This window comes from Petaurus breviceps, unplaced genomic scaffold (genome assembly GCF_028583685.1).
Source record: "Petaurus breviceps papuanus isolate PSGF00001 unplaced genomic scaffold, PetGlider_PUasm1.0 172, whole genome shotgun sequence".
NCBI lineage: Eukaryota > Metazoa > Chordata > Mammalia > Diprotodontia > Petauridae > Petaurus > Petaurus breviceps.
Window position 1 is genome coordinate 5,921,200 of NW_027185755.1, and position 17,039 is coordinate 5,938,238.

Below are 17,039 nucleotides of genomic sequence, written 5' to 3' on the forward strand. Positions count from 1 at the left end.
GGGTTGAGAGTTTTAGAAGCCCTATATTAGGGTATATAGAATAAAAATGAAGAGAGTAACTACAAGTAAATACAAAGTAGTTCAATGTATGTAGGAGAGTTTGAGAGGAAGGCACTATTCACCCACAAGCAGTGGGAAAAGAAGAGATGGATGAGGTTGTGCCTTCAGCCATCAATGTTAGGGCTATTGCCATCAGAAAGAGCTGAATCAAAAAGAGAAAGAGCAAGGACATCTCTCATATGAGGGTCCAGGCTTCCATATAGGTAAGCAATATATTGACTTTCCCCATCCCTAATCCAGTGGCATCCAATTAACCAGGCCTATCAACTCCATCTCAAGTCAATCTCCTTAGACCACTGAAGCAATCACTCTCCTGGGTCCCAAATGAGAGTTATTAGATGTTAGTTGTTAGGGCTCATTTTCCTTCAGATTTCTCATAACCACCTCTGAGTTGACTGCTTCTTCCCAAGAAGCAACATAGGAGCTGAAGGTCAGTGAGTCAATAAGCATTAAACACCTACTATGTACTAAGGACTGGCGATACACAGAAAGGCAAAAGGCAATCCCTCCCCTCAAGGAGCTTACAGTCTAATGGGGAGACAACATGCAAACAACTAAGCACAAGCAAGTTATATACAAGATCATGAGGAAATGATTAATGGAGAGAAGGTGCTAGAATTAAGAGGGATTGGGAAGGCTTCCTAAAGAAGATGGGATAATTTCTTTCTTTTTTTTTATAGTTTTTTTGCTTTTTGGAGGGGTAAGGTAGGGCATTTGGGGTTAAGTGACTTGCCCAAGGTCATATGGCTAGTAAGTGTTAAGTGTCTGAGGGCAGATTTGAACTCAGGTTCTCCTGACTCCAGGGCCGGTGCTCTATTCACTGTGCCACCTAGCCACCCCTGGGATAATTTCTTTCAAGATCTATATAGGTGACTTGTACTTTAGAGAGAGTGCACCAGCATCCTGTTTCCCTCACTTTATGGTTGGCATTGCCATCCTTTCTAACATCCTTAGGTGGTGGTGGTGGCAGGTTCAGTATTCCCCACTGCCCTCCCCCATGACCACTCATCCCAGATTACTAGGAGGTCAAGCTAGAGGCTGTGTGGGGAGATGTTTGGAGATGGATGGCTCCATGTAGGCGCCTTTTTCCCCTCTTATTTTTACTGTGTTTAATAAATTTCAAGGTCACAGTACTCGTTTCCCGTGAACGTAGTGCTGAGAGCCTGAGAAAGATAATGATTGATTCCAAAGATTCCAGATGTAGGATAAGGACTCTAGAGTTATAGATACCAAATTTTAATGCTTGGAGCATATCATCTCTTGGCTAAATTTTTAAATTAGCCAGTGTCCTTTTTTAACTCATCTGGACACATACCATCAAGGTAGAGGGTAAGGGCAGCCTATATATTTGTAGGGTGACCCTGTAGAGGCCAGAGTGGCCTCACACACATGTGGCAGAGAGACTCTGAAAACACTGCTTGACTGGTTGATTGAGTAGAATACTACCTGTCAGACATGACACTCCTCATCTGAATACTTTGTATAGCATTATAACGATGTCCAGAAGGCTTAATGGAGGCCAAAACACAAGCTGATATGGATTGTTTGTACTGCTTTCCTGCTAATGCAGTGCCCCAAGTGTTATGTGATACACACAGTGTCACACTTGCAAGAAACCTCACCTAAAACTATAACTGTGAATGTCTCATGCGGTCACTTCCTGTACTTCTTTTTTTTTTTGTCCTTTTGGAGGTGGGAAGGCAGGGCAGTTGGGGTTAAGTGACTTGCCCAAGGTCACACAGCTCATAAGTGTTAAGTGACTGAGGCTAGATTTGAACTCAGTTCTTCCTGACTCCAGGGCTGGTACTCTATTCACTTCACCACTGAACTGCCACAATTTCCTGTTCTATACTACATATGAACCTGCAAATAGGTCCTCTCTGCCCAGAGCTGATCTTGCCATTCTGTAGCTCTGCTTCCAGGGACTATGCCTGGTCCTCTACTCCTGCTTCTGCCTTGTCATGACTTGTTTTATTTTATTTTGTTTTTATTCTGAAATTAACAAATACCAAATAAAATGAGTATTTCCATGAAGTATTATAATAGAAAGAAAGCTGTATACAGAACTGTGACTTTCTATTATAATCCAGATTGCTTTTCTTTTTAAGTATATAATAATTCAACATGTACCTTTCAAAGCTTGTCCTGCTTATTTGTGTTTCCTTCTGTTCTTTTCTGTGCATTTAAAAAGTGCTTTAATGACCTACTCTTCTTTTTTCTTTCTCTTTTTTTGGCAACCCTATCACTAGACTTTTATTCCCTTCCCCCCAATAAAATTGAAGAAAGGAAAAGGAAAAAAATCCTTTCAACAAATATGCATATTGAAGCAAAATGAATTCCTACATAGCCTGTGTCCCAAAATGTATGTCTCATTCTTTCCACCTTTGGTGTCCACCTGTTCCACCTAACTCTTGCCTATGGCTCCAAGAAGGTATAGCATGCACAGTGGCACACCCCAGCAAACAGTTTCGGCAGACAGGTTAAACCAGGTTGAGGGTAACTGAGGGATCTCAAACCTGTCCGTGAGTTAGGGGGGTGTCTATCCCAAGCATGTAGAGACTTCCCTTGGTGGAATGGGTGGATAAAGACAATTTGGTCCAATGGCCATGAAGATGGCAGAAGCAAGCACTGTGGAGCGCTTAGTGCTTGGTTAGACACGTCAAAGACGCCAAGGTCATTCATGCATCTTGAGCTATCACCAGTCATCTTGATCCTATCCTGCCACTGGACTGTGATGACTCTGGAGGACAGAGTAAGGCCGACGACTTTGTACAACTCTGCTTCCCTTAAATCCAATTTACACATGAATCAAAAGACATCCCCCAAACCATCTCACCATTTACCATTTACCAGTTGCCAGTTACCATGTCCCATTCTACATCTTGAGTCCCTTACCTCTCTCAGGAAATGGATCTATGTTTCATCACTGGTCCTTTGGAATTGTTGTTAGTCGTTGCATTGTTTCATGTTCTTAAATCTTTCAAAGTTGTTTTTCTTTATAATGCTCTTTTTATTGTATAAATCACTCCTCATTCTGCTCACTTTACGCTATCAGTTCATATAAATCTTCCCAGGTATCTTTAAAATCATCCCTTTTTCCTAACAGTATAATAATACTTCATTAATTCATATACCATCATTTGTTCAGCCCTTCTCCAAGTGAGGGGCAACCACTTAGTTTGTAGTTCTTTGCCACCATGAAAAGAACTACCGTAAATATTTTTGTATATTTGGGAAACTTTTCTCTGTCTTTGGTAGCCTTGGGGCATGTTCTTTTATCACCTTTCTTTCCTTCTCTCTTTCCCCCCTCCCTCCCACCCTTCCCCCCCCCATTGCATTTTGAGTTCTGAGCTGTCTCCTCTCTCCCAATCCCACACTAGAGAAGTGTAAGGGTTATGGGATTTAAAGATCTTCCATGCCCCATTGGACTTGCTGATGTAGCAGGAAGGGGCGGAACAAGAGAAAGCGGAAGCCAAGCTAGAGTTCCTGCGGTGGCTAGCTGTGGTGGCGATGGCGGCAGCAGCAGCAGAGGCAGTGGCAGCACGAAGCCCTTTTTGAGTTAGCCAGAATTTCTGCTACGGACTCCTGCTGAGGACTGCCAGGGGCCGGAGCTGCTGGGAGCGCGCTTCCTGGACGCTGGGTGGTTGCTGTGAGTGGGGAGAGGAGGACCTTTGCCTGAGGTAGCCTGTTCTTTTTTAAAGGCTTGAAAATGTGGGTGCTTTCTACTTTATCTACCTGTGCCAATGTCATAACTACTCTGATGGCTTTCACTTTCTGGTTTTGGGACTCAGTCTTTTGGTATCTTAATAAATTTTCTAGTTTATTCCCCCATATGGCAAGCATGATGTATTTTGTGATGGATAATTATATCAGCATATCTGTAATCTCCATAGGCATTGTGAATATGGCATTGCTGATACAAGAAGGCCAACATTTCACACACACACACATATGAAACCATATAATAAATACTTCCGTATATCAGTTCTTTCTCTGGAAGTGCATAGTATCTTCTTTCATAGGTCCTTTGTAGTTGATTTGAATATTTATATTGCTTAGAATAGCTTAATCATTCAGCCATGTGCTATATTCTGCAGTCATGATACTCCTCTTTTTTGTGTCAGAAGGGAAGAAGAATCTTTGGTCAGGTTCAGGCAGAGGTGAGCTTTCTTCTGTTCTTAACCCCTCTGTGGCAATCACATAGAAGTTCCTCTACCTAGGGGCACCTGCAGCCTCTTGAGAAATTCACCCTAAACCTTTGTCCCTTTGTGGGGGAGATAAACCTCTCCTTTATTTGGGAGCTAACCTGCCCCAAAGCTCTGAGAATGATGGTACAAAAGTTCCTGAGCCGGGTAGTTCCTTCTGACCATAACCCTTAGGTCACTAAAGGCGATTGGTACCTTCTGACCTGAGTCCTCAGCTCACTTGGAGGGAATAGCTGAACACCACTTATTTTTTAAATCCTCAAATTTTTATTGATGCTTTTTTCCTTTTTAAATATCATCATCACTTCCCAATGATTCTCTGTTCCCAAACAGAACAAATATAAAAATAAGATCAAGGAAAACAAATGAATACAATAGCCATGTCTGAAATGGTATGCCACACTGTGCCTGTAGTCTACCCGCTCTCTGCTGAGAGGTAGGAGACATTCACATTCTTTACCATCCCTCCTCTGAGGGCACAGCTGGACACAGACCAGCTAATATTCACAGCCATGAACACTCAGAAATTCTGAAAACTTTTCCAGTTCATTCCGAAATTCCAAAAAAGCTACATCAGATATTTCTGGCCACTTGACGATGAAGGTATCCATGCTTAAGGCATAGCTGTAGCTGTTAATACAAAAAGAAAGGGGCATAGGGTGTTGGGGAGAGGGAAGGAGGAGGGTAGGCTTCTTCATTTGGTCCAATGGGAGGGACTCGTGTATTACAGATTTGAGATTTGAGATGCCGGTTGGATAAACCTGAAGGTTGGGGCCCCTGCCTTAATCTGCTCTGTCTCACATCCTGGGTCCCACCATTCTTCACGTAGGGGACCCTGAGATTAGAAGTGGGACAGGATCTCTGCCTGGGCTGGGGACCCTCCAACCTCCACACTTAACAAGCATTCTCTAAACTCACTCATCTTTGGTCTTCCACAGATCTGCTGACTGGCCCATGATTAAATATGTCTCATTGACCTTCAGCCCAAGGGCATGGAGACACATTACGTGGGAGACAAATTTTTTGTTTTTGTTGAGAACTCCAGTGTCTGTACCTGTAGGATAGAGAAATGAGGAATGTTCCTAAGCTTTTATATGGAAGTTGGAGAATGTCAGGATTTGAGTCAGGTTAAGGGCTGAAGAAGAGGCTGAACCTTCTTCTGAGAAGAGAGGTTGCAATTGGAGGAACCGGGCTCAGATACTGAGGAAGGAGAAGCTACCATCATCTAACTACAAAACCTCTCAAGAACTTTGGAATTAGGCACCCTCTCTAGGCTGTCAAGATGGTGGGAGGAGGAAGAGGAGGAAGAGGGAAAAGCCGAAGATTTGTAGGCAGAGAAACTCAATCTGTTACTTAATATCAGTGAGACTATTGGACAAGTCTCCCAAATGAATCTTTTTCTTCAACTGTAAAATTCCATAAACTTCAATGACTATTGCCTCCAGAATAAAATAGAGAATCTCCTATTTGTCTCTGAAAGTTCTTCCTAATCTGACTCCTCTAGACGTTTTTGGTTTTCTTTTTTTGTTAAATTAAAAAAAATTATTTATTTTTAGTTTTCAACATTCATTTCCACCAGATTTTGAGTTACAATTTTTTCTCCCCATCTTGCTCCTACCCCCCACTCCAAAATAGCGAGCCCACTGAATACCCCCTCCCCCAATCTGTTCTCTCTTATATCCTCCCCCATTACCCCCCTAACTTTCTAGCAGGGCAAGATGGACCTCTATACCCCAGTGCCTGCATGTCTTATTTCCCAGTTGCATGTAAAAAACATTTGTTTTTAAAACTTTAAGTTCCAGATTTTTTCCCTTCCTCTCTCCTCACCCGTCCCCACTGGGAAGACAAGCAGTTCAATATAGGTTGTACAAGTGCAGTTACCCAGATCATTTCCATAGTTGTCATATTGTGAAAGACCAACTATATTTCCCTCCCCTTTTTGGTTTTCTTATGCCTTGCTCCTGTTCGTGGAATCTGCTCCAGAGGCATTGGCCTCTTGGTCGTTCCTTTCCCAAGAAACTCCATCTCCCAGATTGGAGCTTTGTCCCCCATACCTGGAACTCTCTTCCTCTTCCTCTCTGCCCTTTAGCATTCCTGGCTTTCTTCAAGTCTCGGCTAAGGTCTCCTTTCTACAAGAAGCCTTTTCTGGTCCTCCTTAATCTTAGTGCCTTCCCTCTACAGTTACCCCCACTTTAGTTGTTGGTATGCTGTGTCCCCCATGAGAGTGCGAGTTGCATGAAAGTAGGGAATGTTTACTTCCCTTTCTTTCCCCAGCATTTAGCACAGTGCCTAGGACATAGCAGGTGCTTGATAAATGTTTGTTGACTGACTAAAATGAGGGGGTTGGGCTAGCAAATCTGCAAGGTCCCTTCTACCTCTGTATTTCATGATCCTAAAAAGAAGAGGGGTTGTTGGCACTTTGGACATGGGCGACATGTTTCTTTGGGGGGACTCATCAATGTGATTTTTTAGCCTGTTGCAGATAAACATCTACCCCTCTTATTGGGCCAATCTCATCTCTGTTCCTGAACATGCAGGGAGACCAGCACATTCCCCTTTGAACCTTTCCTCTGCCCTCCCCCAGCCTGTGAGACTGGACACAGTGCTGAACTCACCACTTTTGATGACTTCTAGGATTTTCATGGTGTAGTAGACATAGGTGTCAAGCTGCTCCAGTTCCACCAAGTGGGCCTTGTAGACTGATTGGAAAATGGGGCCATCTGGCTCTGATGTGTAGGGACCTACCCCCATCTTTTGCCCACCCTTAGTCCTCATGGGCCCTTGGATTCCACCCAGCCCTGCTTCTCAAAGGTGCCCATTGCTGAGGACATAAGAACCTCTGGTCCCACCATAAGCTATAGGAGGGGCCTTGGCACTCACCAGAGTCAACTCCTGGCTGACAAGCTGTGATCTGAAGTTCCTTCTGGTTGATGCCATTGTGGTTACTGATTAGAGAGGGACACTTTTCTGGGTACATTAGAGAGAATGGAGCCCAAGGAAAGACAGAGAGATAGATGGAAGGACAGAGAATTGAGCAGACAGACATATGGATAGACAGTTGGACAAGTAATTTAAGTGTCAATCAAAAACTCTCCCAGACTCCTTCACTCCTTTCCTTTAAACTATTCTTTAGTCTCCCTCTGCCCATAAAACAAAAACAAAACCTCCTAAACTTTGTCACTCTCTGTCTTCCCTTACCTCTCCAATAATAATAGTTTTCATATAACACTTTAAGTCTGAAAAACATTTTACAAATGTCTCATTTTATCCTCAAAACAACCCTGGGAAGCAGGGGTTATTATCTGCATTTTATAGATGAGGAAATGGAGGCAGATAGATATTGAATGACTTACCCAAGGTCACAAAGCTTCTAAGTGTCTAAGGCTTGATTTGAATTCAGGTCTTTCTGACTCCATGTTCAACCCTCTAAACACTGCGCTGCCTTGGTGTCTCCAAATTACTGTATCCCTGACTCCTTTCCAACTTTATGATTTAGAGAGCCCTTTAAAGGTTGCAAAGTGTTGACCTGTTCCTGATCCCATACATCCTTGAAATAAACTGCCTGTGAGAGTGTTTCCCGAAGTTGCTTCTTGCATCTCTAGAGGTCCCTACAGAGCACCTGTGACTGGGGCCTCCCGGGCCGAGCAGGGTGGGAATAGCTCCTCCTGCCTGCCCAGCTCACCTTCAGCGCACCGGCACACGTCTTTGTGGCAGATCCTTCTCATGGTCACATCGTTCCCCGGCACGTTGTAGAAGGTACTACATCTCTCCTCTGCCATTTCCCCAGGGGCCAGTCAAGAAACAAGGGGGCTTAAAGCTGAGGACCCTTCAGGGTCCTGCAGCTTTCCTGCTATCAAGGACCTCTACTGGCCTGCACTGATTTGGGTGGGACTGGCCCCAGGTGGCAGAATGATGGAACAGGTCATTTGCGGTGCCCTGCACCACAACCCAACCCCCTTGGTCTCCTGTGGTAGCTTCTGGTGCCCAGAGAATAGCTAAATTTCTCAGTTTCCCTCCCCTTACAGTATGTGTTCCTAGCCTTTCCATTCCAAAGGGGGCTTGGCCTTTGAGTGAGTCCATGATCCCCATTCTAGGATGTGGGGCATTCCTGCTCCTCATGCCCCAGGGTTGCAGACTGTGGCTCTGACCTGGGCTGCCTAGAGTTCTCAGGTCCTCCTCAAATACTATCTGAGGGATTGGGGGTGTCCTGTCCTTCCCTTGACTCTGCCCCTTCCAGATGTTCCTTCCTTAGCTCTGCTCTGGATGCTTTTACAACCTCCTGGGCCTGGCTTACCTCCTTTTCCCCTGTCCCCAAAGTGTCAGTCATCAATCCTACTCACATTGGTCTCTACTCACCAGGCTCATAGTAGTTGATGATGGTGACAGGAGAAGCTTGCAGGAGCTCCGTCTTAAGTAGCTGGTGAATTCGGAAGCTGAGCACAATGTTCATTTGGTTGGAGAGCTGGGAGAGGGGTCAGATAGGCTCCTAATCAGGGACTGACCATGGCAGACATGCCCCCATGGGAGGTGTTGACTAGAGAAGACAATGACCACAGGGAACTCTAATTGCAGGGGATGCTGATCATGAGGGCTATGTCTTCTGGGTACATTGACCATAGAGATGCTAGCCGAGGGAGCACTGACCAAGGAACAATGGACATCGGGAGCTATTCTCAGGCAGGAATCAGCCCAGAGATGGCAATCGTGAAGGATTTGAGGAAGACAACCTGCCTGGGAGGGGTGACTCCATAAATCTGTGTCTAGGACCAAAGGGGTCCCTGATGCCTTAGCTAGAGAAATCACCATTGCCCTCACTTATTCTAGTGTGCCAGTGGGGGCAGATTGGCAGAAAGGGGAGCATCTGTATGCCAACTCTTTGTGTGATAATGAGTATGGGTCAGAGGGAGTTGCATGTGTCAGCTCCCTATATGCCCATGGGGAGCCTAGGGAAGAGGGATATCTGGGGTGTCTGTGCATGCCGTCCTTCTGAGATTACCCCTAATTTATCCTGTATATATATCTTGTTTGCTCATTGCTTTCCCCCATTATATTGTGAACTCCTTGAAAGCGGGGACTGTTGTTTACCTTCCCTCCTATTCCCAGTACTTTGCACATAGTAGGCATTTTATGTCATGAGTGCTCAATAAATGCTAGTTGACTGATTTCACTTATTAATGGTCATGAACCAGAGGGAGCTATGTATTAATGGACATAAGTCTGAGAAAGTTACTGGGTAACTGAGCATCAATTTCCTGTATGTGCTAATGAGTGTAAGCCAGAGGGAACCATATATTGGGATGCCTCCTGAGGGCCTTAATGGCTGTGGTTCAGAGAGCATTGTATTTTGGGGGTCAGCTCCTCAACATGCCTTGGGAATGCCAGTGGGCACATCCCTGTATTGGGGCTGACTCTCAGTTTCTAGGTGGCCTGGACCATTCTGGCCTCACCTTTTCCAGGTAGAGAATGACAGAGCTATTACTGGAGCTGGTCTTGGTCTCATACTGGAAGGCATACATCTCAATGTTACTTGTAAGCTGAAATAGAGGAATGGGGACATCCGAGATTTGTAACATCAAGGATTCAGGAACACTGGGGACTAAGATGACAGAGTCTCTGGGACATCAGAGAGTTAGGGATCTGGGGGTATCAGAGATTTAGAATATTGATGATTTGGGGACAGTAGGTGATTTGGCATGACAGGGACACTGGAATGCCAGAGACTTAGGAATATCAGGAACTCAGGGCCTCTGAAACATTAGGAATTTGGGAGGTTGGAAACTCAGGGAGTAGGAGATATAGGAGATTTGAGAGTGCCAAGGATTTAGAAGCTGGGAACTCAGGGACTAGGGGGACTCAGGAATGTTGGGGTTCTAGGCGAGGTCCACAGGCCTTAATAGGAAAGGGCATCAATGCCCATCAGGATTGAGGGGATGCACCTATTAACTTGCAAGACCTGAATCCTCTTCCCAGACTGGGGAGAACAACCTCCCCAAATCCCTTTGACAAATGGGAAAGCTGAGGCCCAATTCTCTACAACTACCCTCTTTGGAAGTGCTATTTTTCAGTGGGAATGGGTTTGGGGGATAAGAATCAAGACACCTGGGATCTGGTCTTGGTCACTATGTGACATTGGGCAAATTACCCCCTCTCTCTGGGCCTCAGTTTCTTTTTCCCAAGAATTGGGAACATATACTGCTTAGTCTATTGTTTCTCTCCTCAGCAACTACTGGGAGGTGCCAGGAGGGGAAAGCTTTAGGCACAAACCCTTCTGAAGGTATAAAGAAATGATGGGGTCAATTTTGGATTAGTTACCATCTATAGCTGTCATTCTAGATACAACTAAGAACCACCTCCCTCCCCCTATTTCCATTCTCTGAATTACCTGCTTTAGGTCACCCTCATCAGGAAAGAAACCAGTCAACAGTGACACCTCCAGGATGGTCATTGTGGCATCTTGGAGCCCTGTGTACCTGAAGGTAGAGAGCTACCTGGGTGAGGTAGGGGGATAGGGCAACTTGGGAGTGTGGGGGATGGGACCTTGGTGTCAGAAAGGATTCCTGCCAAGTCTGAGGACCTGATACTGTGGAAAAAGCAGCCACAGACAGGTCACAAGGGGAGGCCTCCCAGTACAGGATATAAGAGTAAGGTCCAGCTTAGACAGTCTATCAGATTCAGAGGTCTAGGGCCTCCAGTGCCCAGGGATTTGAGCACTATGGTGGGATAGGTTAGATCATGTTCTTTTTTTGGAGGGATCAGAAATCAGGGTACCTCACAAAGGTAGATAGAGATGAGGGTACCTTGCCTCAATCTTCAGATGATAGGTCTCTCCTTCCCTTCTCTCTGTGGAAACACCCATAAAAGAAAGCCTGGGGAGGAGCTGAGACTCCAGGGGTATTGGTGTGCTCACCCCTGGGAACCAGTGTGAGATATCTTCATATGTGTTGACACTTTCTCCAGGAAGAGGTTGGGTGGCTGCTCCCCTCAAGGATGGGGTGGGAGAATGTCAGGCTTATCTAAGACATGGGGATGCCTCCCTCCTTCAGGAAGGCCCCGGAAGCGTTGGGGGAGGAGCTCACCATCAGGATGCAGGGTTACATTCAGATGATATGGGTGACAAGAGCTCTTCTGGCTGTCTGTGAGTTTGTGGTAGATGGTCAGGACCTAGACCAGGGAAGATGAGAGAGCAGGGAGAATGAAAGGGGCCAGGGAGTCCAATCCTCCCATTGCATGGACTTTTTCTCTGGGGTGGGACAAGGTTAATGGGGGAAGGGTACTCCTATTTCCCATTCCTAGGGTTGTAGTACAGATGTCTCCATGAAAATGGCAGACCCCACCTATCCACCCATATTCTGATTGGCAAGGGCAGGGAGCTCCTGAGGGCAGGAGAAGACTGATAACCAGGAAGAGGGAAAGTCAGAAGGGTTTCAGGCATCCAAATGAATGGGAGAACAATTCTTAGGGGCAAGGGAAAGGGGTTTATCTCAGGCTGAGGAGAGGGTGTCTAAGGAGGAGACAGACTCCTGGGGGCTCAGGCCAGGAGGGGTAGGATGGGGACCAGACTCATGCAGGTATAAGGGAGACTCCAGGAGAGCAGGAACATCCCAGCTTGTCTTCCCACACAACATCTTGACCTTGAACCCAGGGGAAAAAAGTTCAGACTCACAGAGAGGCTGCCTTTCCCAGTGCCACTAGCTTTGATGATGATGTCATCCTGGGCTGAGAACTAAGGTTAAAATAACAGAATGTCAGAGTTATGCAAAATCCTTAGAAATGACCTAGGCCAATAGTCCCCCTACCCTACCCTAACCACTCATCAGGTGAGGAGTGCAGGAATCCAGGCTTCAGGAACAGGGAGGGTCTGGCCCCAAGGAAGCCTAAGCCTTGTTGTCTCCTTGCTGTGCTGTACCTTTTGAGAGCGCAGCTGGTAGGCATTAGTCTGGTCAATATTCCACTCCACAGCGAATGACCTCTTGGGGACGGTGATCTGGACCTGGATGTCAGAGACACCACTCACAGGGATGCTCTGTCTGTACCGGATGAGGGCCTCAAGTGCCACCACTGTGGTCTGTGGGAGAAAAGAGAGGGCTGATCATTTCCTGCGGCCTGGTCCAGCTGCCCCTGGGGATACCCTTCACCTCAGTCACCTGGGTGCTTTGGAAGCCACCACCAAACTCTCGCTGCTCAATGAGCCACTTGGTGATGGCATCTACATCGTCGTGCTGACCAAGTTGTAGCTTCTGCAGGAGAGCATATGCAGTAGCCTCCACCGTATACAGTGACTTCTTGTCATTTTCCACCTTCCAGTGGCTCTTATCTAAGAAAGAGGATTAACTGGTCACCCACCCAGCCTGTATGGTCTCTGGGCCAGCTAGAGTCAGATCCTGTGGTCTTGGGTGAGGGATTCAGATCCTATTTCTGATGCTTACTGTCTATGTTACCCTGGGCAAAGAATCTAACTTCTCTAGGCCTCAGTTTCCTCATCTCTAAAATGAGGGAATTGGTCTCAATGGCCAGCTCAAAATCTATGATCCCATCACTTTCCTGGGGTTTAGATTTCTTATAAGTGAAATGAGGGAATTAATATCATTGGTCTCTAAGGACCTTTCCTGTTCTTAACATCTATGATTCTATTTTCCTATGATTTCTTTGGAACTCAGTCTTATTATGAGTAATCAGGGAATTAGAATCAATTAAATTTGTGACTTCTCTGGACCTCAGTTTCCTTATCAGTGAGAGAGTCTCTTGCCCTCCAAATCTCCTGAGCTTCAGAAGTCACATAGAATTCACAGAATCTGAGGTGAAAAGACCTCAGAGGTCATCTGATACAACTATACCTGAACAGAACCCCCTCTATACAACCACTGAAAATTCTCTGCCTTAGTTTCCTCATGTATACAATGAGAAGGCAGGACCCTTCCACCTCTAAATCTAATGATCTCCAATGGGTGATCGTGTAGCCTGAAGGGTGGTTGCTGAGGGATGGATGGAGAACATATGGATCACCACTAATGAGAAGGAGAGGAAATTATCATGGGAATATCCTGCAGACCACTTAGATAGAAGGAGGAAATGGAAGACAATTTAGGGAAGTGGACCACAAACTCAGTAGGGAAGTATATACTACAGTGATGGGAAACTTTGACTGTCCATTCATCTGCTGAACCCCTCTCTGCCAAAAGAAAGCAGCTGATAAACTTGCCCCTTCTTGGTCATTAAGTCATTTGTTGTTCAGTCATTTTCAGTTGTCTGATTCTTTGTGACCCCGTTTGGGGTTTTCTTGGCAGAGATACTGGAGGGGTTTGCCATTTCCTTCTCCAGATCATTTTACAGATGAGGAAACTGAGGCAAACAGGGTTCAGTGATTTGCCCAGGGGTCACACAGCTAGTAAGTACCTGAGGTCTGATTTGAACTCAGGTCTTCCTGACTCCAGTACTGGTGCTCTGTCCACTGTGCCACCTACCAGCCCTATCAAATCATAGGCCAAGGCAAAAATCTTAATGAGAATTTCATTCTCCAAGAGATGGAGGAAATGCTCCTTATAAGACTTGATTCTGATCAACATGAAGAAAGTTGCTGTTGAATAGGAAAAATAGGAGCCTGGGGGAAGGGACAGGAGGGAGGGCCAGGCGACTGACAATTCCATCACAGAGCTCATGATAGAAGGAAGAGAGGAAAGCCAGGCATAGCAAGACACGTACCCTGGATTATTTGGAGAGTAGATTCCAAAGGGTTCAAAGAAAGGATAGGGAGAATCTACTTGGCCTAATATTTTGCAGGAGAAATTAACCCAAGAGGGCTGGGAAGTTCTTAAGGATGAAATTCTCAAAATATATGTAGATATAAGAAGGAAAAAGGGAAACTGCCCAAAGAGATGAGTACAATAATAGCTTAGAACATTGTATTTATCTTTGGTAGAGGTAGGTGGTCACATAGAACCCTGTTATCCCATAGGGTAGGTTTGTATGTCCAGACTCACCTGGTGATGCAAAGTCGTCCAGACGGTCATTAGCCCGAGGGCTGTCTGCAAGGGCCAGGGCATAGGAGGCTGTGGCCACACTGAACACTGTTTTCAGGTTTGGTAACTGCTGCTCCAGAAAGGCACGAGCCCTCTGGATACTGGTGCTCACATTCTATGGGGTACAGTAGTCAGAAGGGCTTGGCATTGGCCCTGCTGAACCAGGACCCAGCCCCAGCCCTGGGTCCTCCTGTCAGTCCAGCCCTCGTGCCTCCCATCAATGCCAGGACCCTACCACCCAGGGCACAGAAAAGATCACAGACTCCTATGACTCCCCCAGGTCCCATTGTGTTTCCCTGTACCAGTGACAGTGCCTTCCTACCAGCTCCTCAGAGGTACATAGAATCTCGCCTTCCTTCAGGGCAATCAGCACCAAAGCTGTCAGAGAAACTTTGACCTCCGAACCCCAATAACCGCCCTGCAGATGTGGGAGGAACCATAACAGCTGGAAATCACTGGGCTCAGTTTGAGAGCCCTTCTTTTCCAGGTGGCCTTCTTAAATTGTTGGCATTGATCTCCCTAAGTCACATTGGTCAGGGGGCAGAAAGGAAAAAACCTAAGATCATGCATCTTTAGAAAATTAAGATCTGGTTGGGGGCATGGGATTGAGGTACACCTGATCTGAGTTCCCAAGTCTCACATTCAGAGTCACAGAATAGTTTAGGGCTCTAGTGCAAAGTTCTCATTTTACAGATGGGGAAGCTGAGGCCCATAGAGGAGAAGTGACTTGCTCATTATCATACAGCAAACTGGTGGCAGAACTAGACTCTAACCTGGGACTCCCACTTCTCAGCCCTATGCCACCTTCTCTCTGGTGTCATTCTCTGGTCCATATCTGAGTCCTAAGAATACTAAGTTTCAAGTGGGAGGACCTGGGTTTGAATCTTGACTCCTTTACTTTCAGCCTGTGTGTTACTGGGCAAGTTAATTAATCTGAGTGTCCTAGTATGAGAAATAGGGGACTTGAACTAGTTGACCTCTAAGGGTCTTCTCAGCCATGCTACCAATTATACTGGGATCTCTGACCTGACCACAAGCACCAAGGACTTAGGGACCTCTTTCTCTGTCTCTCTCTTCCACATCAGGCTGGACACATAGTTGGAGAGCTCTCCATCTCTTCCCAGACCACAGCTTTGCCTTGGGCTCTCCCCATTATCCTGTACATGGCTGAATTTGTATATAGTTGCTTGCATGTTGTCCCTTCCCATTAGAGTGTAAGCTCCTTGAGGGCAGGGACTGTCTTCTGTCTCTTTTTGTATCCACAGCACTTTGCACTGTGTGGGCACATAGTAGTCACTTAATAAATGTTTATTCAATTGAACTCTACCAGTCCCCAAAACTGACATTCAAGACTGGGACAGGGGCAGGACTAAGTTTTGGAGAAAAAGAGGCTGCCTCAGTGGGCAATGGGCTAAGAGAAGCTATTGTCCCTCCCTCCCTCCCTTGCCAAGTGCCTTCCTGTTCCTTTGTGTCCTCAGGGCCCAGGTACCTACCTGCATGGACTTCACGATCACTGGGGCTTTTTCCTGGAAGCTCCCATCCTCCTCCTGTCTCTGGGTAATGAGCCACTTGGCGCTGCTGCACAGGATGTCTGTGTCTATTCCACCCTTGGTCATTGACTTAGAGGCCATAGCAAAGACCCTGAATACGTAGCTGGTGAGCCTGCAGAATGGAGGAGACACAAAGGCATGACCATGGAGTAGACAGTAGAGCCCTGGGGCAGAGGGCTTGTTCCATTGGACTTGCTGGGGATGGTGAGGAGCAAGCTCAGGACCCAGACAGTGCCTGTGTTTTTGTAGCTTCCACCCAGTGGCCCCTACTTCCTTTCTGTATCCTTTCTCCTCCAGAGAGCCCTTCCTGAGCCCTCCAGTCTAGACTGATCTCTAACCCTGAGCCTTGACAGACAGACTTAGAGATCCCTGAAGGGAGGACGTCTATCTGGAGCCTTTCTTTCTTCACTGGGGACTCCCTCCCCGAGACCACCATTTGGGGAAGAACCTCATCCATGATTCCCCTCCCTCTCACTTCCATTCCGCCTCCTTTTTGACTGCTGCATGTACCGCTTTATGTATTGTTGACCCCCATGAGAACATATGCTCCTTGAGGGCAGGAGCTATCTTACTTGCTTCTATTTATATGCTCAGAACATATCACAATGCTTCGCCTTTAGAAAATACTTACTAAATGCTTTATCTATTCATCTTCCTCTTGTCTGGCCTCTGAGGTCAGGGTCTGGGACTACTCCTTCCCCTGCCCCCACCAAGGGATAGCAATAAATATTTTTAATTGTCATATTTAATCCCTCTCTGAGTTTTCCAGGGAAGGTATTATTGTCCTCATTTTACAGATGGGGAAACTGAGGCCTCATTCAGTGAGTTAACACAACAGAGTTGTCAATAGAACCCATATCTCCTAACTCCCAGACTTGGACTTTCATGCTAGTGTGGGGCAGCAACACTAAAGGGGGTATGCCTCTGGGTCTTCTGGTATTGATCTCACCTATAATACATCAAGTTTTTAAAGCAAGTGTATTTACACATATTGTAGTAAAAGAAGGGGATTTCTTCACTGCCCCCAGAGAAATGTACCCTGCCAGTGCCCTGACCACGGCACTGATCATGTGGTTAGATGGCCTGGCTCAGCAATGGGGGTAATTCTAGGATCCAACAAGGTAGACACACCAACAGGGACATTGCAATACTTCAAGAATGGTGTGTGTGTGTGTGTGTGTGTGTGTGTGTGTGTGTGTGTGTGTGTG

The 17,039-nt window shown here is 46.1% G+C and overlaps 1 protein-coding gene across 1 annotated transcript in view; it reads right to left on the reverse strand.

Annotated features, from left to right (window-relative positions):
* Positions 1-4,547: 4,547 nt before the first annotated feature.
* Positions 4,548-17,039, reverse strand: part of LOC138157502 (venom factor-like) — a 27,114-nt gene continuing 14,622 nt past the window's right edge. The window contains exons 26-41 of the mRNA XM_069083121.1: positions 15,775-15,943; positions 14,604-14,699; positions 14,243-14,396; positions 12,410-12,579; positions 12,172-12,330; positions 11,929-11,988; positions 11,342-11,426; positions 11,063-11,105; positions 10,648-10,735; positions 9,713-9,799; positions 8,622-8,727; positions 7,948-8,037; positions 7,146-7,232; positions 6,881-6,964; positions 5,184-5,319; positions 4,548-4,895 (exon numbers count right to left, since the gene is read on the reverse strand). Coding sequence (XP_068939222.1) covers positions 4,763-4,895; positions 5,184-5,319; positions 6,881-6,964; positions 7,146-7,232; positions 7,948-8,037; positions 8,622-8,727; positions 9,713-9,799; positions 10,648-10,735; positions 11,063-11,105; positions 11,342-11,426; positions 11,929-11,988; positions 12,172-12,330; positions 12,410-12,579; positions 14,243-14,396; positions 14,604-14,699; positions 15,775-15,943 — 1,747 coding nt within the window. The 3' untranslated portion in view covers positions 4,548-4,762. The remainder of the gene's footprint in view (positions 4,896-5,183; positions 5,320-6,880; positions 6,965-7,145; positions 7,233-7,947; positions 8,038-8,621; positions 8,728-9,712; positions 9,800-10,647; positions 10,736-11,062; positions 11,106-11,341; positions 11,427-11,928; positions 11,989-12,171; positions 12,331-12,409; positions 12,580-14,242; positions 14,397-14,603; positions 14,700-15,774; positions 15,944-17,039) is intronic.